We start from the raw sequence: 20,068 nt of genomic DNA on the forward strand, positions 1-20,068 counted from the left end.
ACCATGTGTGTGTCTCCATATTTATTGTTATTATATATTGTGCATTTATATAGATGCATTATTTCTTTTTTTGTATAATTTTTTTGTATAATTATTTTCTGTGTGCCTTATGTATAATATCAACAGCTGCATATGGGACACTGAAGATAAACAAAACTGATTGTAATAGTTCCAACCTTTACGCTGCCCATATGAATTTTGCACATTGGCCCTTATTCAGTTCTGATGACAGTACAAATTTGTTCTCAAAATGGGCAAAACCATGTTTTTGTGTTTTTTGTTTCTGTGCAGGGTATATACTGGCTGCTTTATTTTAACACTGCAATTTAGATTTCAGTTTCAACAGACCCCACCCAAATGTAACTCTCTCTGCACATGTTACATCTGCCACACCTGCAGTGCACATGGTTTTGCCCATTTTGAGAACAAATTTGTACTGCGATCAGATCTCAATAAGGGCCATTATTTCTGTTATGTTGGGTGGAAACCATGTAATGATTGATTCAGTAAAAGAACACTTCATTTATATTTTTAAATATCTAAATGAATAAATAAATATTAAAACCAGAAACAAATGACTGAAGTTGAATCAATTTTATTTGATGTCATCAGCAGGCTGTATTAATGCCAACAATGGGTTTATGGTGTTACTGAATCATCCGCATTACTGGTCTCTCTAGCGGTATTTGCATGTCAGAGCACTTCCAACCCTAGCCAAGAACTTGTCCAGAGCCTGGTGAGTGGCGCTGTCAAAATTTTTAGGGAAATGGACAGCGATCACCACGAGGATGTGATGGGCCAGGAGCTGGAGGAGAAAGAGACAACAGTAGGAATTAGCTGCAGCACGCACACTGTATGATCATATCTCTCCTACATTACATAGCTACAGTATACACAACAAGTACTACAATAGCAGCCACTGATTAACACTCACTGGGAAATTTCCTGGATCCACTCTCAGTTTGAAGGCATGGAGGTCACTCAGTTTATCCAGGGCTCCCTCAATGTTGTCAATGTGAGAGACAGCCTCTGTCAGGGCATCCACAACCTTCTTCCCATGTTTTAGAATCTGAGGGGAATCCTTGTGGAACTCAAAACTGGGGAAGTAAACTTTGGTCTGGGGATTAGCACAGAACATCCTAGGAAGAGGATTACAAAACATATTGTGACAGGAGTAATCACATTGTACATTAATGCTAGAGGTTAGTCAGTGTATATACTGATTGCTAGTTATCTATGCTAATGTAGAATTATAAGTATGCACAGCAGCCCACACAATGATTTCCACACCACTATATACTGAGTTCCACAGCATCCCACACAGTGACTTTAATCTGAGGAACAGAAAAGTTGTTTACCTGTACAAAGCTTCTCCGCCATACTTGTCAGCATGAGCAGCTACAGATGGCCAGATGGCCTGGATGTGTGCTTTGTTATCAGCGTTGAGAGCCATGGTAAGTTGTGTTGTCCTATGAGTACACTGATGAGAGAGCTATACCAGTGCCACTATTTATAGGGCTCATGTGCAGGGAATAAGGACGCAAGGGTTCAACCTTCTTTATCTATTGGTCTAGCCATAGACCAGCTCCTCCCAGACCCACAGCTATCACACCCATCCACCTTTCTGGATCATCCCTGAGGCAAGCAGTCCCACCCAATTTTATGATTCCGAAGTACATCTTAAAAAATCTAAAAGATTATACAAAGTCACTGTAAAATGCAATGTAATTATAATTACCCTTTTGTACTGAACCCACATACACTAACTTTCTTTATGAATTTTGAGTCTGATGATGACAACAATAATAATAATAATAATAATAATAATAATAATAATAATAAAAATCATAGTCAATAGTATATATATTTATATATTTTTAATGTATAATTTTCTGGAAATGTTACAAAGTTTTAAAATATCTATGGTTAAACATTATATTTTGGAAGAACCGCACTCAGTCCATAGGAGAGGGATACAGGGCGGTGCTCCACTTTAGAGGATTTTTTGGATCCCAAACATAGAATTTGTAGAGAGGCAGGCACTCACCAACACTGAGAGTTTTTGTGCAAAGGCAAAGTAGTCTTTATTCGTCACATCATAGGGACATCAAATAGGCATCGACGTTTCGACCCACAGCAGGGGTTTTTATCAAGATCATCAACATGGGTACACCAGACAAGATCATCTTGTCTGGTGTACCCATGTTGATGATCTTGATAAAGACCCCTGCTGTGGGTCGAAACGTCGATGCCTATTTGATGTCCCTATGATGTGACGAATAAAGACTACTTTGCCTTTGCACAAAAACTCTCAGTGTTGGTGAGTGCCTGCCTCTCTACAAATTCTATGGTTAAACATTATATACCACATTTTTGAGAAACATTAGTATATAATAAAGTAATACTGTATGAATTCAATGAACTCTTAATTTCACATAATATCCCATAGGAGAAAACAGACATCAACGTACAGATGGAGCCGGGCTTGTCTTTGCAGGGGATGGCGGCAGAATCGCCAGCCGCCATCCCCCGCCAGCCGCCATCTGTATCTACGAAAGGGGACGAGCGTGCACGAGATGCGCACGCGTCCCCTTCCGATGGCGCTTCCCTGGGTCCCCGCAAGCTTGTCGGCGGTCACCGGGGGGTCCCCACCACCTCCCCGCACCCCCCCCCAACCCTGTCCGTCTCCCTGAAGCGGAGACGGACAGGGTTCCCGCCGCCCGGAAACTGAGACTCAGTCAGATGGAGCGCCGGGCTGCTGGCGGATCGCCAGCGGAGACAGTCTGGCAATTCGCCAGCAAGAGGGATCCCGGCTCCATCTGTAGTTTTTGAAACCCGACCTCAATATTTGTCATTTTGATACTTGTTTCCTAGCACTGCGCCCAGATTTTCTACATACGGCACCGTAGGGAAATCAAATCGCATCGCATCGCATGCATTTTTAAAAAAAAATTTACACCACAATATTGCATCGCATTGCATCGCTTGTCTTGCAAAATCGCATGCGATCACATGCGTCTTTATAGGGTGTGCGATGCCATGACATTAGGTATATGATCGTATATCCCAAAAATAGTTGTAACCCCCCCCCCACACACACTATCCACGCAACCCCAAAGCGTGGCGAGCACAGCGAGCAGATGCGATGCGATGGCCCGTGGCTGACAGAGCAGTGAATAAACTACATAGGAAAATCACATCGCATCTCATCGCACGGCGCCCACATCCCTAAAATGGCCCATGTGATGCAATGCGATTTCACTATGCAGAATAGCCCACTAAGCAAGTGGGCGCCGTGCTAGGAAACAAGTACCGTCATTTTTTATTGCTCTAAGAGACCCATTTACTAACATTATTTTTAATAAAATAATGTGAAAAAATGTCTTTTCAATGGTGATCAATTGGCCCCTTGATGCTGTTCTTTTAATATTTTAGCTTAAAGTCTATGCAAAAATAAAAGTTAGAAACCCAGAGTAAATCTGTTAAAAAAGAATCCCTGCACTGGTCACTATGATCTGTACAGCTTCCTAGGACTTAGAGCAATGAAAAGGTGATAAAAATAATAAAAAATAAAAAAGTGTGCGTTCCCCGCTCCAAAGTAATAACCAGCCACAGATCTCACAACTTGCAATGGTATGGGAAAATAATGGCATAAATCGGCATGGGGTTCCCTCTATTTACAGTACTTATATAGCCAGCACCTGGCTGAACCAGCCAGAGGGATAATGCTTTAGCAGGAAGACACAATGTGGAGTCCCCTGCCATAACCTTAACTAGCCCCAAACTGGGAATTTCTCAGAAAGTGGGTCCCCCCTCCCCTGTGAAGCCTCCTGCCTGGCCTGAAAGCCCAGAACTATGGGTCTGATTCTATTTCACTTGCAAAAGCATATTCTCTCTATAATGGAATAAAACCATGTGCACTGCAGGGGGGGCAAATGCAACATGTGCAGAGATAGTTAGAATTGCGTGTTATTTTGTTTCTGTGCAGGGTAAATACTGGCTGTTTTTTTTTTTTTTCCAAATATTTTTATTAAGGATTGAGCATTATAGTATTACAATCAACAGAATGCGGTTGTATGAGTTCCAATAATACAATATGGAATCAATGTACATTGAATAATAATATTTCTTATCCAACTTTGCTAAACAGACAGATAACAAAGGAATAGGCGAACACGGCCAAAGGGCCACCGAACCGTGAGACGGCTATGTCGCTGGAAGGTCAATCGGGGCATTCCGTAAGAGATTCCTAGTCTCGTACCATTGTGTGGACCTAAAACATTTATGTATCTGTATTTTCAAATCATTTGATAAGGAGTCAATAAAGCCCTCCCATATTTGGAAAAGTTTCTCTGTGCGTTCTTCCTTTTGTAAGGATGTCTCCACCCACTCCATATGAAAGACATGGAAAAGTTTTGCCCTAAACAGTTGTACGGTTGGAGGGTCCGCATGAATCCACTGATGTAGGATGCATTTGCGGGCCACTGCCGAGATTATAAGCATTACTTTTTTACTGTCGGGTAGTATTGGTGTATTGGGAGGGAACACACCCAGCAAGGCCCATTCCGCCGTCAAAGGAAGGCTGTTTAATAGGTAGGTCATAGAGAATCCCCGCACTTGTTTCCAAAAGCAGGATATGAAAGGGCAATCCCACATACAATGCTTGAATGTTGCCCCCGAACTACCGCACTTCGGGCATGCATCAATTTCAGAAATGCCCATGACGTAGCGTCTATGTGGGGAGAGATAGCCGTTGTGGTAGATATTGTAAAACATTTCCCTGTACATAGAGGAAGGCATTGTCTTCCAGGAATAATGGAATGAACGTAGCATGTGCTTTAATGAGTATTGTGGGAAGATCTGCAACCATGTAGATATGCCTGTTCGCATGGTGTCTAGGGCTATTGGAGTATGTAATATTTGATAATAGGTCGAAATGGCTGTTTTATTTTTACACTGCAATATAGATATCAGTTTGAAGTAAAACCCCACCCAAATCTAACTCACTCTGCACATGTTACATGTGCCCCACCTGCAGTGCACATGGTTTTGTCCAATAGAGAAAGAATTTGCGGTACTTGTTTCCTAGAACGGCCACAACGATTTAGATCGTTGTGGTCGTAAGATAAAAAATCGGATCGATCGCATCGCATGCGATTTGGTCGCATACGATGCGACCGATCCGATCGACCGATTTTTCACCCGATTTTTTTTTTTTTCACCTCATTAATTTCAATTGCCCCCACAAATGTTACTAAGTGGGCTAGACCCCACGATAGACGTCAACCCGAAGCGTGGCGAGCGCAGCGAGCCCGCGAGGGGCGGCGGTGCGCGTCCTCCGACCTTTTCATTCCCCTACTATCCACTAGGGCGTGGAGTGAGAATAGAATAGTGTGGCGAGCGCAGCGAGCCACCGAGCCCGAAGCGTGGCGAGCGCAGCAAGCCCCGCGAGGGGACGCGTCTAACTTCACAGGTATACGCGTCCCCTCGCGGGGCTCGCTGCGCTCGCCACGCTTCGGGCTCGGTGGCTCGCTGCGCTCGCCACACTATTCTATTCTCACTCCACGCCCTAGTGGATAGTAGGGGAATGAAAAGGTCGGAGGACGCGCACCGCCGCCCCTCGCGGGCTCGCTGCGCTCGCCACGCTTCGGGTTGACGTCTATCGTGGGGTCATGGCGGGCACATAAAAAATGTGAAATGGGTCATATTGGCCCATTTCACCTTTTTTAACATTTTTCCCTATGTGAGATGGACTTAATCAAGTCCATCTCATCTTGTGCCATTATAATGGCACAAGACCGACAAGATCCTCCCGATTTCAATGTTAAAAGATTTTTTAACATTGAAGTCTATGGAAAAATCGGGTCAATCGGTCGGTCGCATCGCGGCCGATTTTAATTGGTCGCGACCGACCGATTGACCCGATTTCTGTCAATCAAAGTGAAAAAAGTGTCAAAAATCGGCCACATCGTGAGGATCGTGTCCCTTAATTAAGAGCCACGATCACTCACGATTGTGGCCGTTCTAGGAAACAAGTACCGAATTTGCTTTTGCAAGTGAACCAGAATCAGGCCCTATGTGTGAATAATAGAAAACAATATTTTTCATTAAGATGCATTACAATTACCAGATGCCTACCCATACAATATATGCCAACACTTATAGATCCTTCTCAATGTTCAAAAAAATGATTGTTAGTCCGATGTTCTATAGTGCTCTGAAGTTGTGATCTTGGTCATTTTTCTGCCAGTTTGGAAATTAGTAAGTGGTCAGATTGCAAAACCAATGGAAAAAAAAACAATTATGTTCAATGGGGGTTATTCAGAACTGATCGCTGCAGCACAGTATAGCAGTGCCCTGCGATCACCCTGCAATTAGATAGCCATTGCCCAGTCAGAGTATATTCCCGCACCATGCAAGCCTCCGACAACATCACAGGCCTCCGATCAGTTGCAAATCCATTCACAACTCATTTATCATTGAATAATTTTCCTACTGTGTGCAGTCTGCAACCTACTCAGCCATCGTGATAGAAACATGATGATTGCAGCCAGAGCTGACAACACACACCCTCCATGCAAACACCTAGATTTGCCTGACACTCCAAGAAATAGCTGGATGTCCCCCATAAATGCCGGGTTCCTGCCAATCACTTTGCAAATGGTCAGCGATGAAAAAAGGCACTGAAATTTAACGCAGGATGGCCTCCCACATGCGTGCCACAATCCTCTGGAGTTTTTTGATAACCACTCAAACCTATATTTCACAGCCATGAGATCAGGTCTGAATAACCCCCTTAGTTTTAATGTCATTTGATTAATCAGCTTAACTGTATAAGTATTTATAAGTGAAAAACTGAAGTTTGGCAATAATGTTAGCTACTGAACCCAGATTATTATTATTATTATTATAATTTTATTTATAAGGTGCCACAAGTGTTTCGCAGCGCCGTACAAAGGAACAATACAGGGAGACAAAACTTGGCATAACATTGAATAAATAACAAAAATACAGTACAAATAAAGAGCACCACAGTTCAATACACATTACAGCTTAAATGTAAGTAGTGAGGACCCAATCAACATACAACTAGAGGCTTGAGGCCAATGATGGAGATGAGTATGAAGATGGTCACTGAGGGCCTTATTTTGGTTCATTCTTTCTGACAAAATCATTCTTAGATGGACAAAACCATGTGCACTGCAGGGGGGCAGATGTAACATGTGCAGAGAGAATTAGATTTGGGTGAGTAATTTTGTTTCTGTGCAGGGAAAATACTGACTGCTTTATTTTTACACTGCATTATAGATCTCACTTTGAAGTAAAACCCCACCCAAATCTAATTCTCTCTGCACATGTTACATCTGCCCCACCTGCAGTGCACATGGTTTTGCCCATCTAAGAAGGATTTTGTCAGAAAGAATGAACCAAAATAAGGCCCTGAGTGTTGGAGTAAAGGAGAGCTGTGAGTTAAATGTGAAGAGAAGTGGGCTTTGACAACAGGAGGGAAGAGGGCCCTACTCGAAGGAGCTTACAATCTAGTAGGAAGGGGAGACAGACAGATTACAAGAGGTGCAAGCGAGGGGGTGGTGGTTAGATAGCAGGGTAGCAGGTGGTTAGATAGCAGGTTTAGATTGTCTAAATTTGAATAAAAACAGTGCAAAATTTTAATAAAAATAAATATACAGTACATAATACAGTCACAATGGATAAATAAAATGGTTTCTGATGATTAACAAGGGGCCTAATACAGAACTGAGGCTCACATTGAAATGATTTTTCCACTGTGCACCCCTTTTTGCAAGCTAGGAGTAGCCAAAGACCATGACGGTGCGATGAATACAGGCTATTTCGGCCTGCTACTGATGTCACACTCCATCCCCCTAAAACGCTAGGGCATGCCTCCATATACCCTGACACTTCCAATGTTTTTTGTGTTTTTATTTATACTCCCTGGAAACTGGCATTTACTACCGCTAGATACCTGCTTCCTGTCAATTAACTTAAAAATAAAACGGCTTGTGTATAGAAAAAGTAGCAGGAGTTCATTAATGGCTAGCATTGCACATGTGCATTGTGGCCCAAAGACATGCGCAATTCCTTGATAATTGGCCGCTGTCTGAATTGGGCCCAATATCCATTAAAGTGCACAAAAGATGCACTAAATATAGAAGTTCTATATAAATAAATCTTAATCCTAGCCTAAATACCTCATACAGTCCAGTATAATGCATTGGAGAGAAATAAAGTACTAGACAGTCAGCTCCCAACTCTCATGCTTTGTTTGAATAATGACAGTTAGTACATAGACCCCCAAGTACAGTACATTAGGTGACCATTTATCAAACACATTTGCAATGTGATCTGGATGCGATGTTAGCGCCCAAGATCGCATTGCAGGATGCACATATCTGGGCTAGATGTATGAAGTGGTCAAGGGAGTGCCACTACATACATGTGCTTAATTCAGTGCCTCACATTGCCAAAGGGGTTCTGTAGGAACCCTCCCCCGGTAATTATTTTGAGGTGTAGCCATAGGTATGCGCACAGGATATACCTGGTGTGCCCAGACACACCCTTATGTCTGACACGTGGCCTAATCAGGTTAGGCATGGCCATGCCTCCTATGCTGGTTTCACATTGCAAACCTGCTTTCCACCCGTTTTTGTAAACGTGTCTTAAAACGGGTCAAAAGCCAGTTAAACCCCTTTAATATTGCATGTTGTAAACAATACACCGTGTTAAAGCTGCAATGTGAAAGGGGTATAAGAGTAACTAAAATGCTATCTACAACCGAGTAGGGGGATGCTTTGAGCGCCTCATCCAGGTCAATTGGAGGGGGGAGAGTGATCAGTTTGAGTGCTCTCAGCAGCACAGCACACTATAGCTATCCCCCTGTATATAAAGTCTACCTCAACAGGGATACGACACCTGGCAATACAGTAACATGTATAACGATGATGATTCCAAGATAGAAAACCATATTACATAAAAAGAAATGTAAAATATATTAAAACGGTGGAGTGCCAGAGGACACGGGGGCGTTTAAAAAAGGAGAGGGCCTATTGCAGACTGCCTCCTCTCTGACAGTAAGTAGACACTTGCATCAAGCCAGAGTCTACTGCATATTCGCAGGTCTCTGGAAACATAGTGCCTGTGCCTTATTCCCCAGGACATCTACAGTGCAGCGGCGTAAGTTAATCTCAGTCGCCCAGAAGCAAGTTGAAGTTTGGTGCCCCCCACCTCAAATATGTTGCATGTCAACATTCACCTGTGTGTATCATCTCACGGGCCAACAGCATTGCTTTCTGCAGTGTGGGCTGAGTGGTACCAGGCAGGAGCCGTCCTGTCCCCTATTGCAGATATTAGCAGAGCTTTTGGTATAGAGCCAATTAACTGCAGGTGCCCCACATGCAGGTGCCCTTTCTGGGAGTTACGCACCTGCATTGTCTCTGGGAGTTACGCCTCTGCTCCAGTGTGCATGTCCAAATCATTCAGAAACAGCCACAGTAGCCATTTTCTGAGTGTTTTGTGTCTGTAGCTGAGAGATGCCTCCGCAGGACTCCAGAGTGGTAAGTATAATACATGGGTGCCATGCGTGGGGCCCACTAGACCCATGGGCTTGTGTGCACCATGCACACTGCATCTATTACAGAAATTATTATGAATATATTTAAGACCTTTTGACTGTCGACCTTGCCATTGTCGTCCTAATGCTTGTGTTGACGTTCCAACTCTATCGACCTTAGCCATGACAACAGCCTATTTTATGTGTTGATTTAAGCCTTGTCAACCTGCAGTGGTTGACCCAATGTATGTCGACCTAAAATGGGTAGACACAATGACCGCTACCCCTTTTTGGTAGTATGACTGCTGATGTAGCAATGTCCTTAAACCATGTCCATGTCCTGCAATGTTCTACAATGTACTGTAAGTCATTTTTTTCTTGTTGTGTTTATACTGTTTCTATGTACTTTGTAAGGATTTGTAGACCCCTTGTAGCACCATATAAATAAAGGACAACAACAATGATAATAATAATAATAATAATAATAATAATAATAATAATAATAATAATAATAATAATATAATGACACAGATGATGGAGAATACTCAATTTTATTAGGAGTTCATTTAAAGCACTAAATATTTAAACTCAGAATTATTGACATTCTTGCTGCTTCGTGCTGTGCAGGGATGTAGACCTGAGACTCCTTCATTGTTGGTGTATGGATGATTTAGTGGTAGCCCTTGCCCAGAGCGTCAGCAATCACACAGAATGCCTTCTCAAAGGCACCCTGGACTTCTGGGGTAAATGCTTCACCAAAGACATGAGCCAGGACAATGATCAGGACACCTCCAAAACGCTGGAAAAGATACATATATATTAAGTTTATTTGGAATCTGCTGTGTAATATATTTTTTAAGGTGAATTGAGAGTTAAACATACAAACAACAAGCATACAACTCCTCATTCTACTGACTAAGTCTAAATGATCAAATACATACAATACATTTCTATTTAATCATTTACCCTGAAGTTGGCAGGATCCACATGCAGCTTCTCAGAGTGGTAAACGCTCAGCTTGGCATAGTGCGCCTTGACGTTTTCCAGGTGTTGCAAGGCTTCTCCAATAGAATGTACTACTTTTTGACCGTGAGCGATCACCTTGGGGTTATGGCAGATGGCTTCAGCAGAACCCAGGTTGCCCATGTTCTGGAAGTATCTTTGGGTCCATGGGTAGACAATAAGAAGCCTGATGAGATAAAAATGTATGATATATTACTAGACAAGAAATGATGTATGAAACTGTCCTTATCTATACATGCCATAAGTGATGGCTTGTAATGTAATTCTGTATTGTATGATATGAACACAGCCAAATAGGCTGATATAGAAACGAAGAAGCATCACATGCAATACATACAGACTAGTCTAGCTGTACTACAAAATTATATTATCTTCTGTAACTCACCTGGCAAGAGCTTCTCCTCCAACATCTTTATCATCTACTTTACTCCATATAGCATTAATGCTCTTAATCTCACAGTCTTCAAAATGGACCATGGTGGATGCTGTGTTTTACTGTGTCAAGCTTCTGTGGAAAAAAACTGATACTTAGTTCTCCTAAATCCTCAGGTTATATATCTTTACATGGCTGTTCCCTCCCCTCTACTCTTAGGCTATTGGCTGCAGTGAAATATGTATCTCCACACCCATCTCCTCCAGCCCCTCCCCCCAAGCAGTTGAGTATGATACTTAAATAGATTTGTTATATCTACTTAAAATCTACTTTAAAGTTGAAGGATTCTGGTAAAAAAAATAAAAATGGGGAATGTATCTATCTATCTATCATCAAGATTTTAATATTGCAATAAATAATTAGGCAATATATGTGCAGTACATATCTGTATGTGTGAAAACCAAAATGATATACAGCTAATCTGTTTTATACATTAAAAGATGTCCAATGCATACATATTTGATGAGTTTTCCCTATTAGGCATGTAATCTTCCTTTGATAGCAAATTATCATTGATAACAAGATATCATTTTAGAGACAGACACAATGGGGGAAATTTACTAAAGGAAATTTGTAAAAAATAGGTGTATTTGTATCCAGAAATACACTTATTTTTGACATTTACTATCCCGAAAATACGGCAATTCGTATTCGTATTGATAGCACATCAATATGACTATGAATTGCCGTATTTTCGGGATAGTAAATGTCAAAAATAAGTGTATTTCTGGATACAAATACACCTATTTTTTTTACAAATTTCCTTTAGTAAATTTCCCCATGTATAACTTATTATAAACTAATAATATATATGTGAATTATATCTCTATAAACAGTATTTAGTTTTATTTAGAAACACATCTGAATTTTAAGCCATTGCATATATCAAGTGTAGTCGGATCTGTTATGCTGTGTTCTCCATGAACCCTAAAGGTGGCCATACATCTACAGATCGATTGTCAGATTGGGCTGGTTGGAACAAAAATCTGGTAATGGATGAGTGACAGTTTTTGGCAGTATTCCAGCATTTCAAAGCAAATGGTCAACTGTCATTTACTCTCATCCATGACCAGGTTTTTGTTCCAACCAGCCCAATCTGACAATCGATCTGTAGATGTATGGCCACCTTAAGACTTGTGTAATTTATCAGCCCGGTGTGTGTGCAAAGGGCAGTTGGGAGATATGAGTCTGCCATGCAAGGATTTACATTAACAAATACACAAACAGGTACTTCACAATATTATAGATTTTTTTAAACCATGAGATCTCAATAGAAAGACCTTGGTTTGTTTGCTGTTTATTACAAGACATATAACATTATTTACTTAGTTGTGGTCATTAATGACTTATTATTTTTTTGTTGTAGGTTTGCATCAGGCTCACAGTAAATGAACAACAAGCTAAAAAAGGTGCTGATATGCCTGGCTGTTTGTTCATTCCAAATACTGTAAAAACCAGCAGGATCTAAGTAGGATCTACACTTACTGATCCAACAGGAGTGGATTATTAGATATTAGATTAGATTATTAGATATATAAATTTGGGACCCGACAGAAGTGCCGGCAGCAGGAGGTACTGGCCGGCGGCAGGGGTAGGGGCAGACGGCAGCGGGTAACTGTAGCCCCGCAGACCCCCCTGGCACCCACACCTTCTCAGCGCCTCCTCACCACTGCGGGGGCTGCGGGACTATAGGTTCACCACTGGATTCACTACGTACTTGAATCTACTCATTTCCTAAACCACTTCCTCCAGCAAACCTCTCAGCTGGGGCTGTTTTTTTTCTCTTGTACAATATAACACCTTCAATCCCAAAAGGTCGACATTGAAAAAGGTTGGCACAGATTTGTCAACATATGAAAAGCTTGGCATGGGTATTTCACATTATTTTCTGTGAATTTGTAGGTTGGAGCATGTGGCCCCCGATTATGCGGGGTACACACCAGGACGACCCGCTCACGATGCACATCGTGAGCGGGTCGTCAGTGTCTCGTCCGACCCGCTCACGATGACGCGGGAGGGCACGACCCGCTCACGATGTGCACCGTGAGCGGGTCCGATCCGATGGCGACCCGCACCCGGTTCTATGGTCGTCATTGAGATCCTACCTGCAGCAGGTAGGATCTCAATAACGACCGACCGACCCGCGGGACCGCGCATCGGATCGGAATCGCTCCACACCAGGTCAGAAAAGGGCCCAATCAGCACACAATCTACATCCGATTGATCGGAATTGGATCTAGATTGTGCTGATCGGGCCCTAGTCGTCCTGGTGTGTACCTAGCATTAGTGTACTAGGTTCCCTGTATTGCACACTTTGCTCGCCATGCTTCAGGCCAATCATAGTGCGCATGGATGGTAAAAGATGCAGAAGCAAAAAAATTCAAGTCAACCTTTTCATGTGTCAACCATTGTCATGTCGACATTTGGCGTGTGTCAACCTATTGTCCATGTTAACCTGATGCATGTTGACCCAAAGTCCAGATCTGTTATTTCAACCACTGAGCTGTGGCACACTAATGAATCTTGAGCTGTTCTCAAGTATGCCCCAGAGATAGAGTTGTCCACACCAGTTTACAGCCACCACCACCACCACCACCACCACCACCAGTTCAACTGGTATTCATTGCTCATTTCCTGCTCCAGTCCTGTCTCTGTAACTTGGGCATATGAGACCATCCCTTCCTAATGTCAGTGGATCCAGATCTGGCTGACGGCCACTCCTCTTGTCATCCGCTAATAATCATTGGTTGGCAAAAGCTGTTGCTGATTCCTTTCTCACATCATTGGTGTCAGTCAGTGTCAGTCCTGAATCAAGGGCTCGTTGTTTAAGAAGCTGACCAGAGACTGCATAGAATGTGAATCGAATTTAGATAAGATGGGTCACAGGAAGCTAGGTGAGGAGTTGCTCAGGTGTCCTGCTCTTATGCTGGCCCCACTAGCTCCTAGGAGAACATAATGGCAGCTAGGCAATAACTCGTATGGTATTCTCATGAGGGTATTTTTACCTCTACCCCTTGGAATACTACACGCTGAAACAAATGTAAATCTTGTTTGGTGTGCCGCGAGTTGAAAAAGGTTGAAAGTAACTTATCTACAGTATGAATGGTACATATTTGCAACTTTTTTATACTACCATCCCTTTACCTGTACTAAGGGGCCCATTTAATAATGGGTCTTATTGCCAATAGCATATTTTGTATAGTATCACAGTGATACTAATGAATATGCCATTGGAATTGAACTTTACTAACCTCTCCAGCAAGGTCGAGCAAGGTCCCCCTCCTTAGCTACTGTATGTCCACCGCTCTATTGCTGGGAGGCTAACACTGCCAGGGTGCTCTGTAATGCACACGAGTGATGGTTAGTCTAAATTGTAAAGTTTGTTTTTTTAAATTGTTTCCCAGATATTTTCAAAGTTCAGTTACATATTACAGGTACCAAGATGTTACATGGCTGGGGAAGAATCAGGTCAACACCACTAAATACATTTTATCAAGAGACTTCTGACAAACAAACCAAAACACAAACAGATGAAGCATACCTACCAACATTATAAACAAATGAAGAGGGACTCCCCAAAAGGGGTCATGGCCTCTACAAAAGAGGATGCAGCTCCAAAGGAATACTGTGTTCACAAGCCATGTCCCATTTTCATCAGTATAGGGGCATGTCCAGTGCACTGTGAGCTGTGTGCCATGCCCACAGAATATCTGTCTCCTGCAAACAGGGGTTAAAGTGGGGGACTGGGGGGGACTGGGTGGAACTGAGTTCCACCACCTATAATGGCAGAGGGAACTCAAGTTCAACCTCTGCCACAGCCATGCACAGTAATTACAAAAGAAAAGCCTGTCCCAGAGGCTTCCTTTTCTGGCATGCTGTCATTCTGTCAAAGATGTGTGTATAAAGAGCACTTTCTGTGGGCATTATGCATATATAAGTAATACTGTTGTGGACATTATGCATATATAAGTAATACTACTGTGGGCATTATGCATATATAAGTAATACTACTGTGGGCATTACTTGCAAGGGACACTATTGTGTGGCAGACAGTACATGTGTAGTGTAACTTGAAAATGGGGCACTACTGTGCATCATAGCATGAATAAGGTGCACTACTTTGTGGTGCAGTATGAATCAAGGTCACTACATGTGTAATGTGAATATGATTGTGCTACTGTGTGGCATCATTTGAATTGTGAGGCCACTGTCCCTTTATAAAGTATGGGAGGTAGGGCACAGTTTTGTAGTTTACTGAATACCGTGGCACTTGCTTTGGTTCTGCCTATTTATTTTATTTATTTATTTACTCCCACTGCCTAGTTGGGGGAGTAAAAGGGGGGGGGGGTGGCGGTGGCAAGGTAAATGAGTTCCACCACCTCTCCCGGACCACTTTAAGCCCTGCCTGCGAATAGACGCTGTGTGCATGCGCACAGCATCTATTCACTGCTAGTCTTAACAGAGCAACGAGTAACAGGGGAGCCTCCCAAAAATATGGTACTGACCCATGAAAATTGGCACAGTAAGGCAGTACTGTATGGATAAAACATACATTCAAAGGTCAAAAAGAGGCTGAGATAAAGGCATTTGGTTTGCAAGCAAACTTGGGAAGCAATACCAAGATCTGAGTCCAGAAACTGAACCAGGCCACATTATGGAGCTTATTCATCAATAATATTTATGAAACATTGCCTGAAAGGTACCCTAGAGGAACCACAGCAGATATCTCCTTCCATTGTCCCTCCATTTCTGATAGCAAAAACAGCCGTCAAACTAACAGATTTAGCAAGCTCTGGAATGCAAACTTGACTTTGCTCATGGCAGCTAATGCCATCTTTAGATGGCATTAGCACATTGTAGCCTATGAGCTACTTTCACAGATTCTTCAGGTTATAAATCCGCAGTACACATCCCCCTGCTGTCCACTAGCACATTCGCCAGCAGATGTTGGTCCTTCTCAACTGGCTGAATGAGAAAGTGATCACATATGCCATTACATTACTTCTATTGATCACTGGGATGGCCTCCTATGCTGTCCCAAAATCTTACTAATAAATAATCTTAGTAATAATACATTCAAGCAAATAAGTACACTGTATAGCAGCAATTGGGGGCCCTTTTTATCAGGTACTGGCCACATATATAAACACATATGCCTTTATAGCTCTCTGGCTTAGTAGAGAAACTTGTTACTCAAAAAGGGCCAAAGAAAGTGGTGGGTTTATATAGTAAATATTGTGAAAGACACCAGGTAAAACACACACACACATAATCTCGGTCAGTGCAAGGTTTTCCGGAACACTAAGCAAAACTCCTGAATACTGTGTCCACCACCACCCGGAGACCAATACCAACTTTCCAGAACCTGAGGTGAAAGTGTGGATGTGACGTCTTAGAAGTTGCTTTAAGTTAACAAGGATTTACTTTTATTAAGGTAGTTCAGTGTGTGTACATTTTGTTTCTTATGCTCATTCTTATATGTTATTTGGGCAGCACAGTTGGTTTTAAGGTTAGCATTACTGACTGACAGCAGTGATGTGTTGGGTTCAATTACTACCACAGTCCTAACTGTAGATGCTCCCTGTGCTTGAGTTCCCTCAAGGTGCTCCGGTTTCCTCCCACAATCCACAAATATAATGGTAGGTTAATTGGCTACTGACATAAACTAACCATTAGTGTGTAAGTTTGCACACATGTAATGGTGAATATAGATTGTAAGCTCCTTTGGGGAAGGGACTGAAGTACAGTAAATGGCCAAATATTCTAAAGAAAAAGCAGCAGAATATCTGTGCACTATATAAATAACAAATTAATAATAATAGTTTAAAAAAAAACTACATTTGAATAGAAAGAACACAAAGTTTGTGGGAAATCTACTAAGTGGATCCTTTAATCACTAGCCTGTTAAAATGAGCCAATTAGAAGCACAATATGAGTATGCAGAATTCCTTTATAAAATAATGACCATGTGTGTGTCTCCATATTTATTGTTATTATATATTGTGCATTTATATAGATGCATTATTTCTTTTTTTGTATAATTTTTTTGTATAATTATTTTCTGTGTGCCTTATGTATAATATCAACAGCTGCATATAGGACACTGAAGATAAACAAAACTGATTGTAATAGTTCCAACCTTTACGCTGCCCATATGCATTTTGCACATTGGCCCTTATTCAGTTCTGATGACAGTACAAATTTGTTCTCAAAATGGGCAAAACCATGTTTTTGTGTTTTTTGTTTCTGTGCAGAGTAAATACTGGCTGCTTTATTTTAACACTGCAATTTAGATTTCAGTTTCAACAGACCCCACCCAAATGTAACTCTCTCTGCATATGTTACATCTGCCACACCTGCAGTGAACATGGTTTTGCCCATTTAGAGAACAAATTTGTATGAGATCAGATCTGAATAAGGGTCATTATTTCTGTTATGTTGGGTGGAAACCATGTAATGATTGATTCAGTAAAGGAACATTTCATTTATATTTTTAAATATCTAAATGAATAAATAAATATTAAAACCAGAAACAAATGACTGAAGTTGAATCAATTTTATTTGATGTCATCAGCAGGCTGTATTAATGCCAACAATGGGTTTATGGTGTTACTGAATCATCCGCATTACTGGTCTCCCTAGCGGTATTTGCATGTCAGAGCACTTCCAACCCTAGCCAAGAACTTGTCCAGAGCCTGGTGAGTGGCGCTGTCAAAATTTTTAGGGAAATGGACAGCGATCACCACGAGGATGTGATGGGCCAGGAGCTGGAGGAGAAAGAGACAACAGTAGGAATTAGCTGCAGCACGCACACTGTATGATCATATCTCTCCTACATTACATAGCTACAGTATACACAACAAGTACTACAATAGCAGCCACTGATTAACACTCACTGGGAAATTTCCTGGATCCACTCTCAGTTTGAAGGCATGGAGGTCACTCAGTTTATCCAGGGCTCCCTCAATGTTGTCAATGTGAGAGACAGCCTCTGTCAGGGCATCCACAACCTTCTTCCCATGTTTTAGAATATGAGAGGAATCCTTGTGGAAGTCAAAACTGGGGAAGTAAACTTTGGTCTGGGGATTAGCACAGAACATCCTAGGCAGAGGATTACAAAACATATTGTGACAGGAGTAATCACATTGTGCATTAATGCTAGAGGTTAGTCAGTGTATATACTGATTGCTAGTTATCTATGCTAATGTAGAATTATAAGTATGCACAGCAGCCCACACAATGATTTCCACACCACTATATATACTGAGTTCCACAGCATCCCACACAGTGACTTTAATCTGAGGAACAGAAAAGTTGTTTACCTGTACAAAGCTTCTCCGCCATACTTGTCAGCATGAGCAGCTACAGATGGCCAGATGGCCTGGATGTGTGCTTTGTTATCAGCGTTGAGAGCCATGGTAAGTTGTGTTGTCCTATGAGTACACTGATGAGAGAGCTATACCAGTGCCACTATTTATAGGGCTCATGTGCAGGGAATAAGGACGCAAGGGTTCAACCTTCTTTATCTATTGGTCTAGCCATAGACCAGCTCCTCCCAGACCTACAGCTATCACACCCATCCACCTTTCTGGATCATCCCTGAGGCAAGCAGTCCCACCCAATTTTATGATTCCGAAGTACATCTTAAAATATCTAAAAGATTATACAAAGTCACTGTAAAATGCAATGTAATTATAATTACCCTTTCGTACTGAACCCACATACACTAACTTTCTTTATAAATTTTGAGTCTGATGATGACAACAATAATAATAATAATAATAATAATAATAATAATAAAAAAAAAATCATAGTCAATAGTATATATATTTATATATTTTTAATGTATAATTTTCTGGAAATGTTACAAAGTTTTAAAATATAAATGGTTAAACATTATATACCACATTTTTGAGAAACATTAGAATATAATAAAGTAATACTGTATGAATTCAATGACCTCTTAATTTCACATAATATCCCATAGGAGAAAACAGACATCAACGTACAGATGGAGCCGGGCTTGTCTTTGCAGGGGATGGCGGCAGAATCGCCAGCCGCCATCCCCCGCCAGCCGCCATCTGTATCTACGAAAGGGGACGAGCGTGCACGAGATGCGCACGCGTCCCCTTCCGATGGCGCTTCTCTGGGTACCCGCAAGCTTGTCGGCGGTCACCCGGGGGTCCCCACCACCTCCCCGCCCCCCCCCCCCAACCCTGTCCGTCTCCCTGAAGCGGAGACGGACAGGGTTCCCGCCGCCCGGAAACTGAGACTCAGTCAGATGGAGCGCCGGGCTGCTGGCGGATCGCCAGCGGAGACAGTCTGGCAATTCGCCAGCAAGAGGGATCCCGGCTCCATCTGTAGTTTTTGAAACCCGACCTCAATATTTGTCATTTTGGTACTTGTTTCCTAGCACTGCGCCCAGATTTTCTACATACGGCACCGTAGGGAAATCAAATCGCATCGCATCGCATGCATTTTTAAAAAAAAAATTTTACACCACAATATCGCATCGCATTGCATCGCTTGTCCTGCAAAATCGCATGCGATCACATGCGTCTTTATAGGGTGTGCGATGCCATGAATGACATTAGGTATATGATTGTATATCCCAAAAATAGTTGTAACCCCCCCCCCCCACTATCCACGCAACCCCAAAGCGTGGCGAGCACAGCGAGCAGATGCGATGAGATGGCCCGGGGCTGAGAGAGCAGTGAATAAATTACATAGAAAAATCACATCGCATCTCATCGCACGGCGCCCACATCCCTAAAATGGCCCATGTGATGCAATGCGATTTCACTACGCAGAATAGCCCACTAAGCAAGTGGGCGCCGTGCTAGGAAACAAGTACCGTCATTTTTTATTGCTCTAAGAGACCCATTTACTAACATTATTTTTAATAAAATAATGTGAAAAAATGTCTTTTCAATGGTGATCAATTGGCCCCTTGATGCTGTTCTTTTAATATTTTAGCTTAAAGTCTATGCAAAAATAAAAGTAAGAAACCCAGAGTAAATCTGTTAAAAAAGAATTGCTGCACA

General features: G+C 42.0%; 3 protein-coding genes across 3 annotated transcripts; all 3 read right to left on the reverse strand.

Moving 5' to 3' along the window:
* Window positions 1-579: 579 nt before the first annotated feature.
* On the reverse strand, window positions 580-1,515 carry LOC146020358 (hemoglobin subunit alpha-1-like). Its single transcript, XM_083153417.1, has 3 exons — window positions 1,359-1,515; window positions 935-1,139; window positions 580-805 (listed from the first exon to the last, which is right to left on the reverse strand). Exons 1-3 carry the CDS (start codon window positions 1,451-1,453, stop codon window positions 677-679), a joined length of 429 nt encoding a protein of 142 aa, XP_083009543.1. The 5' UTR covers window positions 1,454-1,515; the 3' UTR covers window positions 580-676.
* Window positions 1,516-10,100: 8,585 nt separating this feature from the next.
* On the reverse strand, window positions 10,101-11,133 carry LOC146020359 (hemoglobin subunit beta-2-like). The gene is made up of 3 exons (XM_083153418.1): window positions 10,977-11,133; window positions 10,535-10,757; window positions 10,101-10,367 (listed from the first exon to the last, which is right to left on the reverse strand). The coding sequence occupies exons 1-3, from the start codon at window positions 11,066-11,068 to the stop codon at window positions 10,239-10,241; spliced, it is 444 nt and encodes a 147-aa protein (XP_083009544.1). The 5' UTR covers window positions 11,069-11,133; the 3' UTR covers window positions 10,101-10,238.
* A 6,432-nt stretch (window positions 11,134-17,565) lies between these two features.
* LOC146020360 (hemoglobin subunit alpha-1-like) lies at window positions 17,566-18,503 on the reverse strand. The gene is made up of 3 exons (XM_083153419.1): window positions 18,347-18,503; window positions 17,921-18,125; window positions 17,566-17,791 (listed from the first exon to the last, which is right to left on the reverse strand). The coding sequence occupies exons 1-3, from the start codon at window positions 18,439-18,441 to the stop codon at window positions 17,663-17,665; spliced, it is 429 nt and encodes a 142-aa protein (XP_083009545.1). The 5' UTR covers window positions 18,442-18,503; the 3' UTR covers window positions 17,566-17,662.
* Between the last annotated feature and the right edge of the window lie 1,565 nt (window positions 18,504-20,068).

Source organism: Crinia signifera, chromosome 7 (genome assembly GCF_055691185.1).
Source record: "Crinia signifera chromosome 7, ASM5569118v1, whole genome shotgun sequence".
NCBI classification, from domain to species: domain Eukaryota; kingdom Metazoa; phylum Chordata; class Amphibia; order Anura; family Myobatrachidae; genus Crinia; species Crinia signifera.

Bases quoted from the DNA above. Each gene is read 5' to 3' on its own strand.
- LOC146020360 (XM_083153419.1), bottom strand. From the start codon at position 18,441: ATGGCTCTCAACGCTGATAACAAAGCACACATCCAGGCCATCTGGCCA. The intron at 18,126-18,346 runs GTAAACAACTTT...TCCTCTGCCTAG, and splicing joins GGCGGAGAAGCTTTGTACAG to GATGTTCTGTGCTAATCCCC. The intron at 17,792-17,920 runs GTGAGTGTTAAT...TTTCTCCTCCAG, and splicing joins TGGATCCAGGAAATTTCCCA to CTCCTGGCCCATCACATCCT.
- LOC146020358 (XM_083153417.1), bottom strand. From the start codon at position 1,453: ATGGCTCTCAACGCTGATAACAAAGCACACATCCAGGCCATCTGGCCA. The intron at 1,140-1,358 runs GTAAACAACTTT...TCCTCTTCCTAG, and splicing joins GGCGGAGAAGCTTTGTACAG to GATGTTCTGTGCTAATCCCC. The intron at 806-934 runs GTGAGTGTTAAT...TTTCTCCTCCAG, and splicing joins TGGATCCAGGAAATTTCCCA to CTCCTGGCCCATCACATCCT.
- LOC146020359 (XM_083153418.1), bottom strand. From the start codon at position 11,068: ATGGTCCATTTTGAAGACTGTGAGATTAAGAGCATTAATGCTATATGG. The intron at 10,758-10,976 runs GTGAGTTACAGA...TTATCTCATCAG, and splicing joins GGAGGAGAAGCTCTTGCCAG to GCTTCTTATTGTCTACCCAT. The intron at 10,368-10,534 runs GTAAATGATTAA...TATCTTTTCCAG, and splicing joins TGGATCCTGCCAACTTCAGG to CGTTTTGGAGGTGTCCTGAT.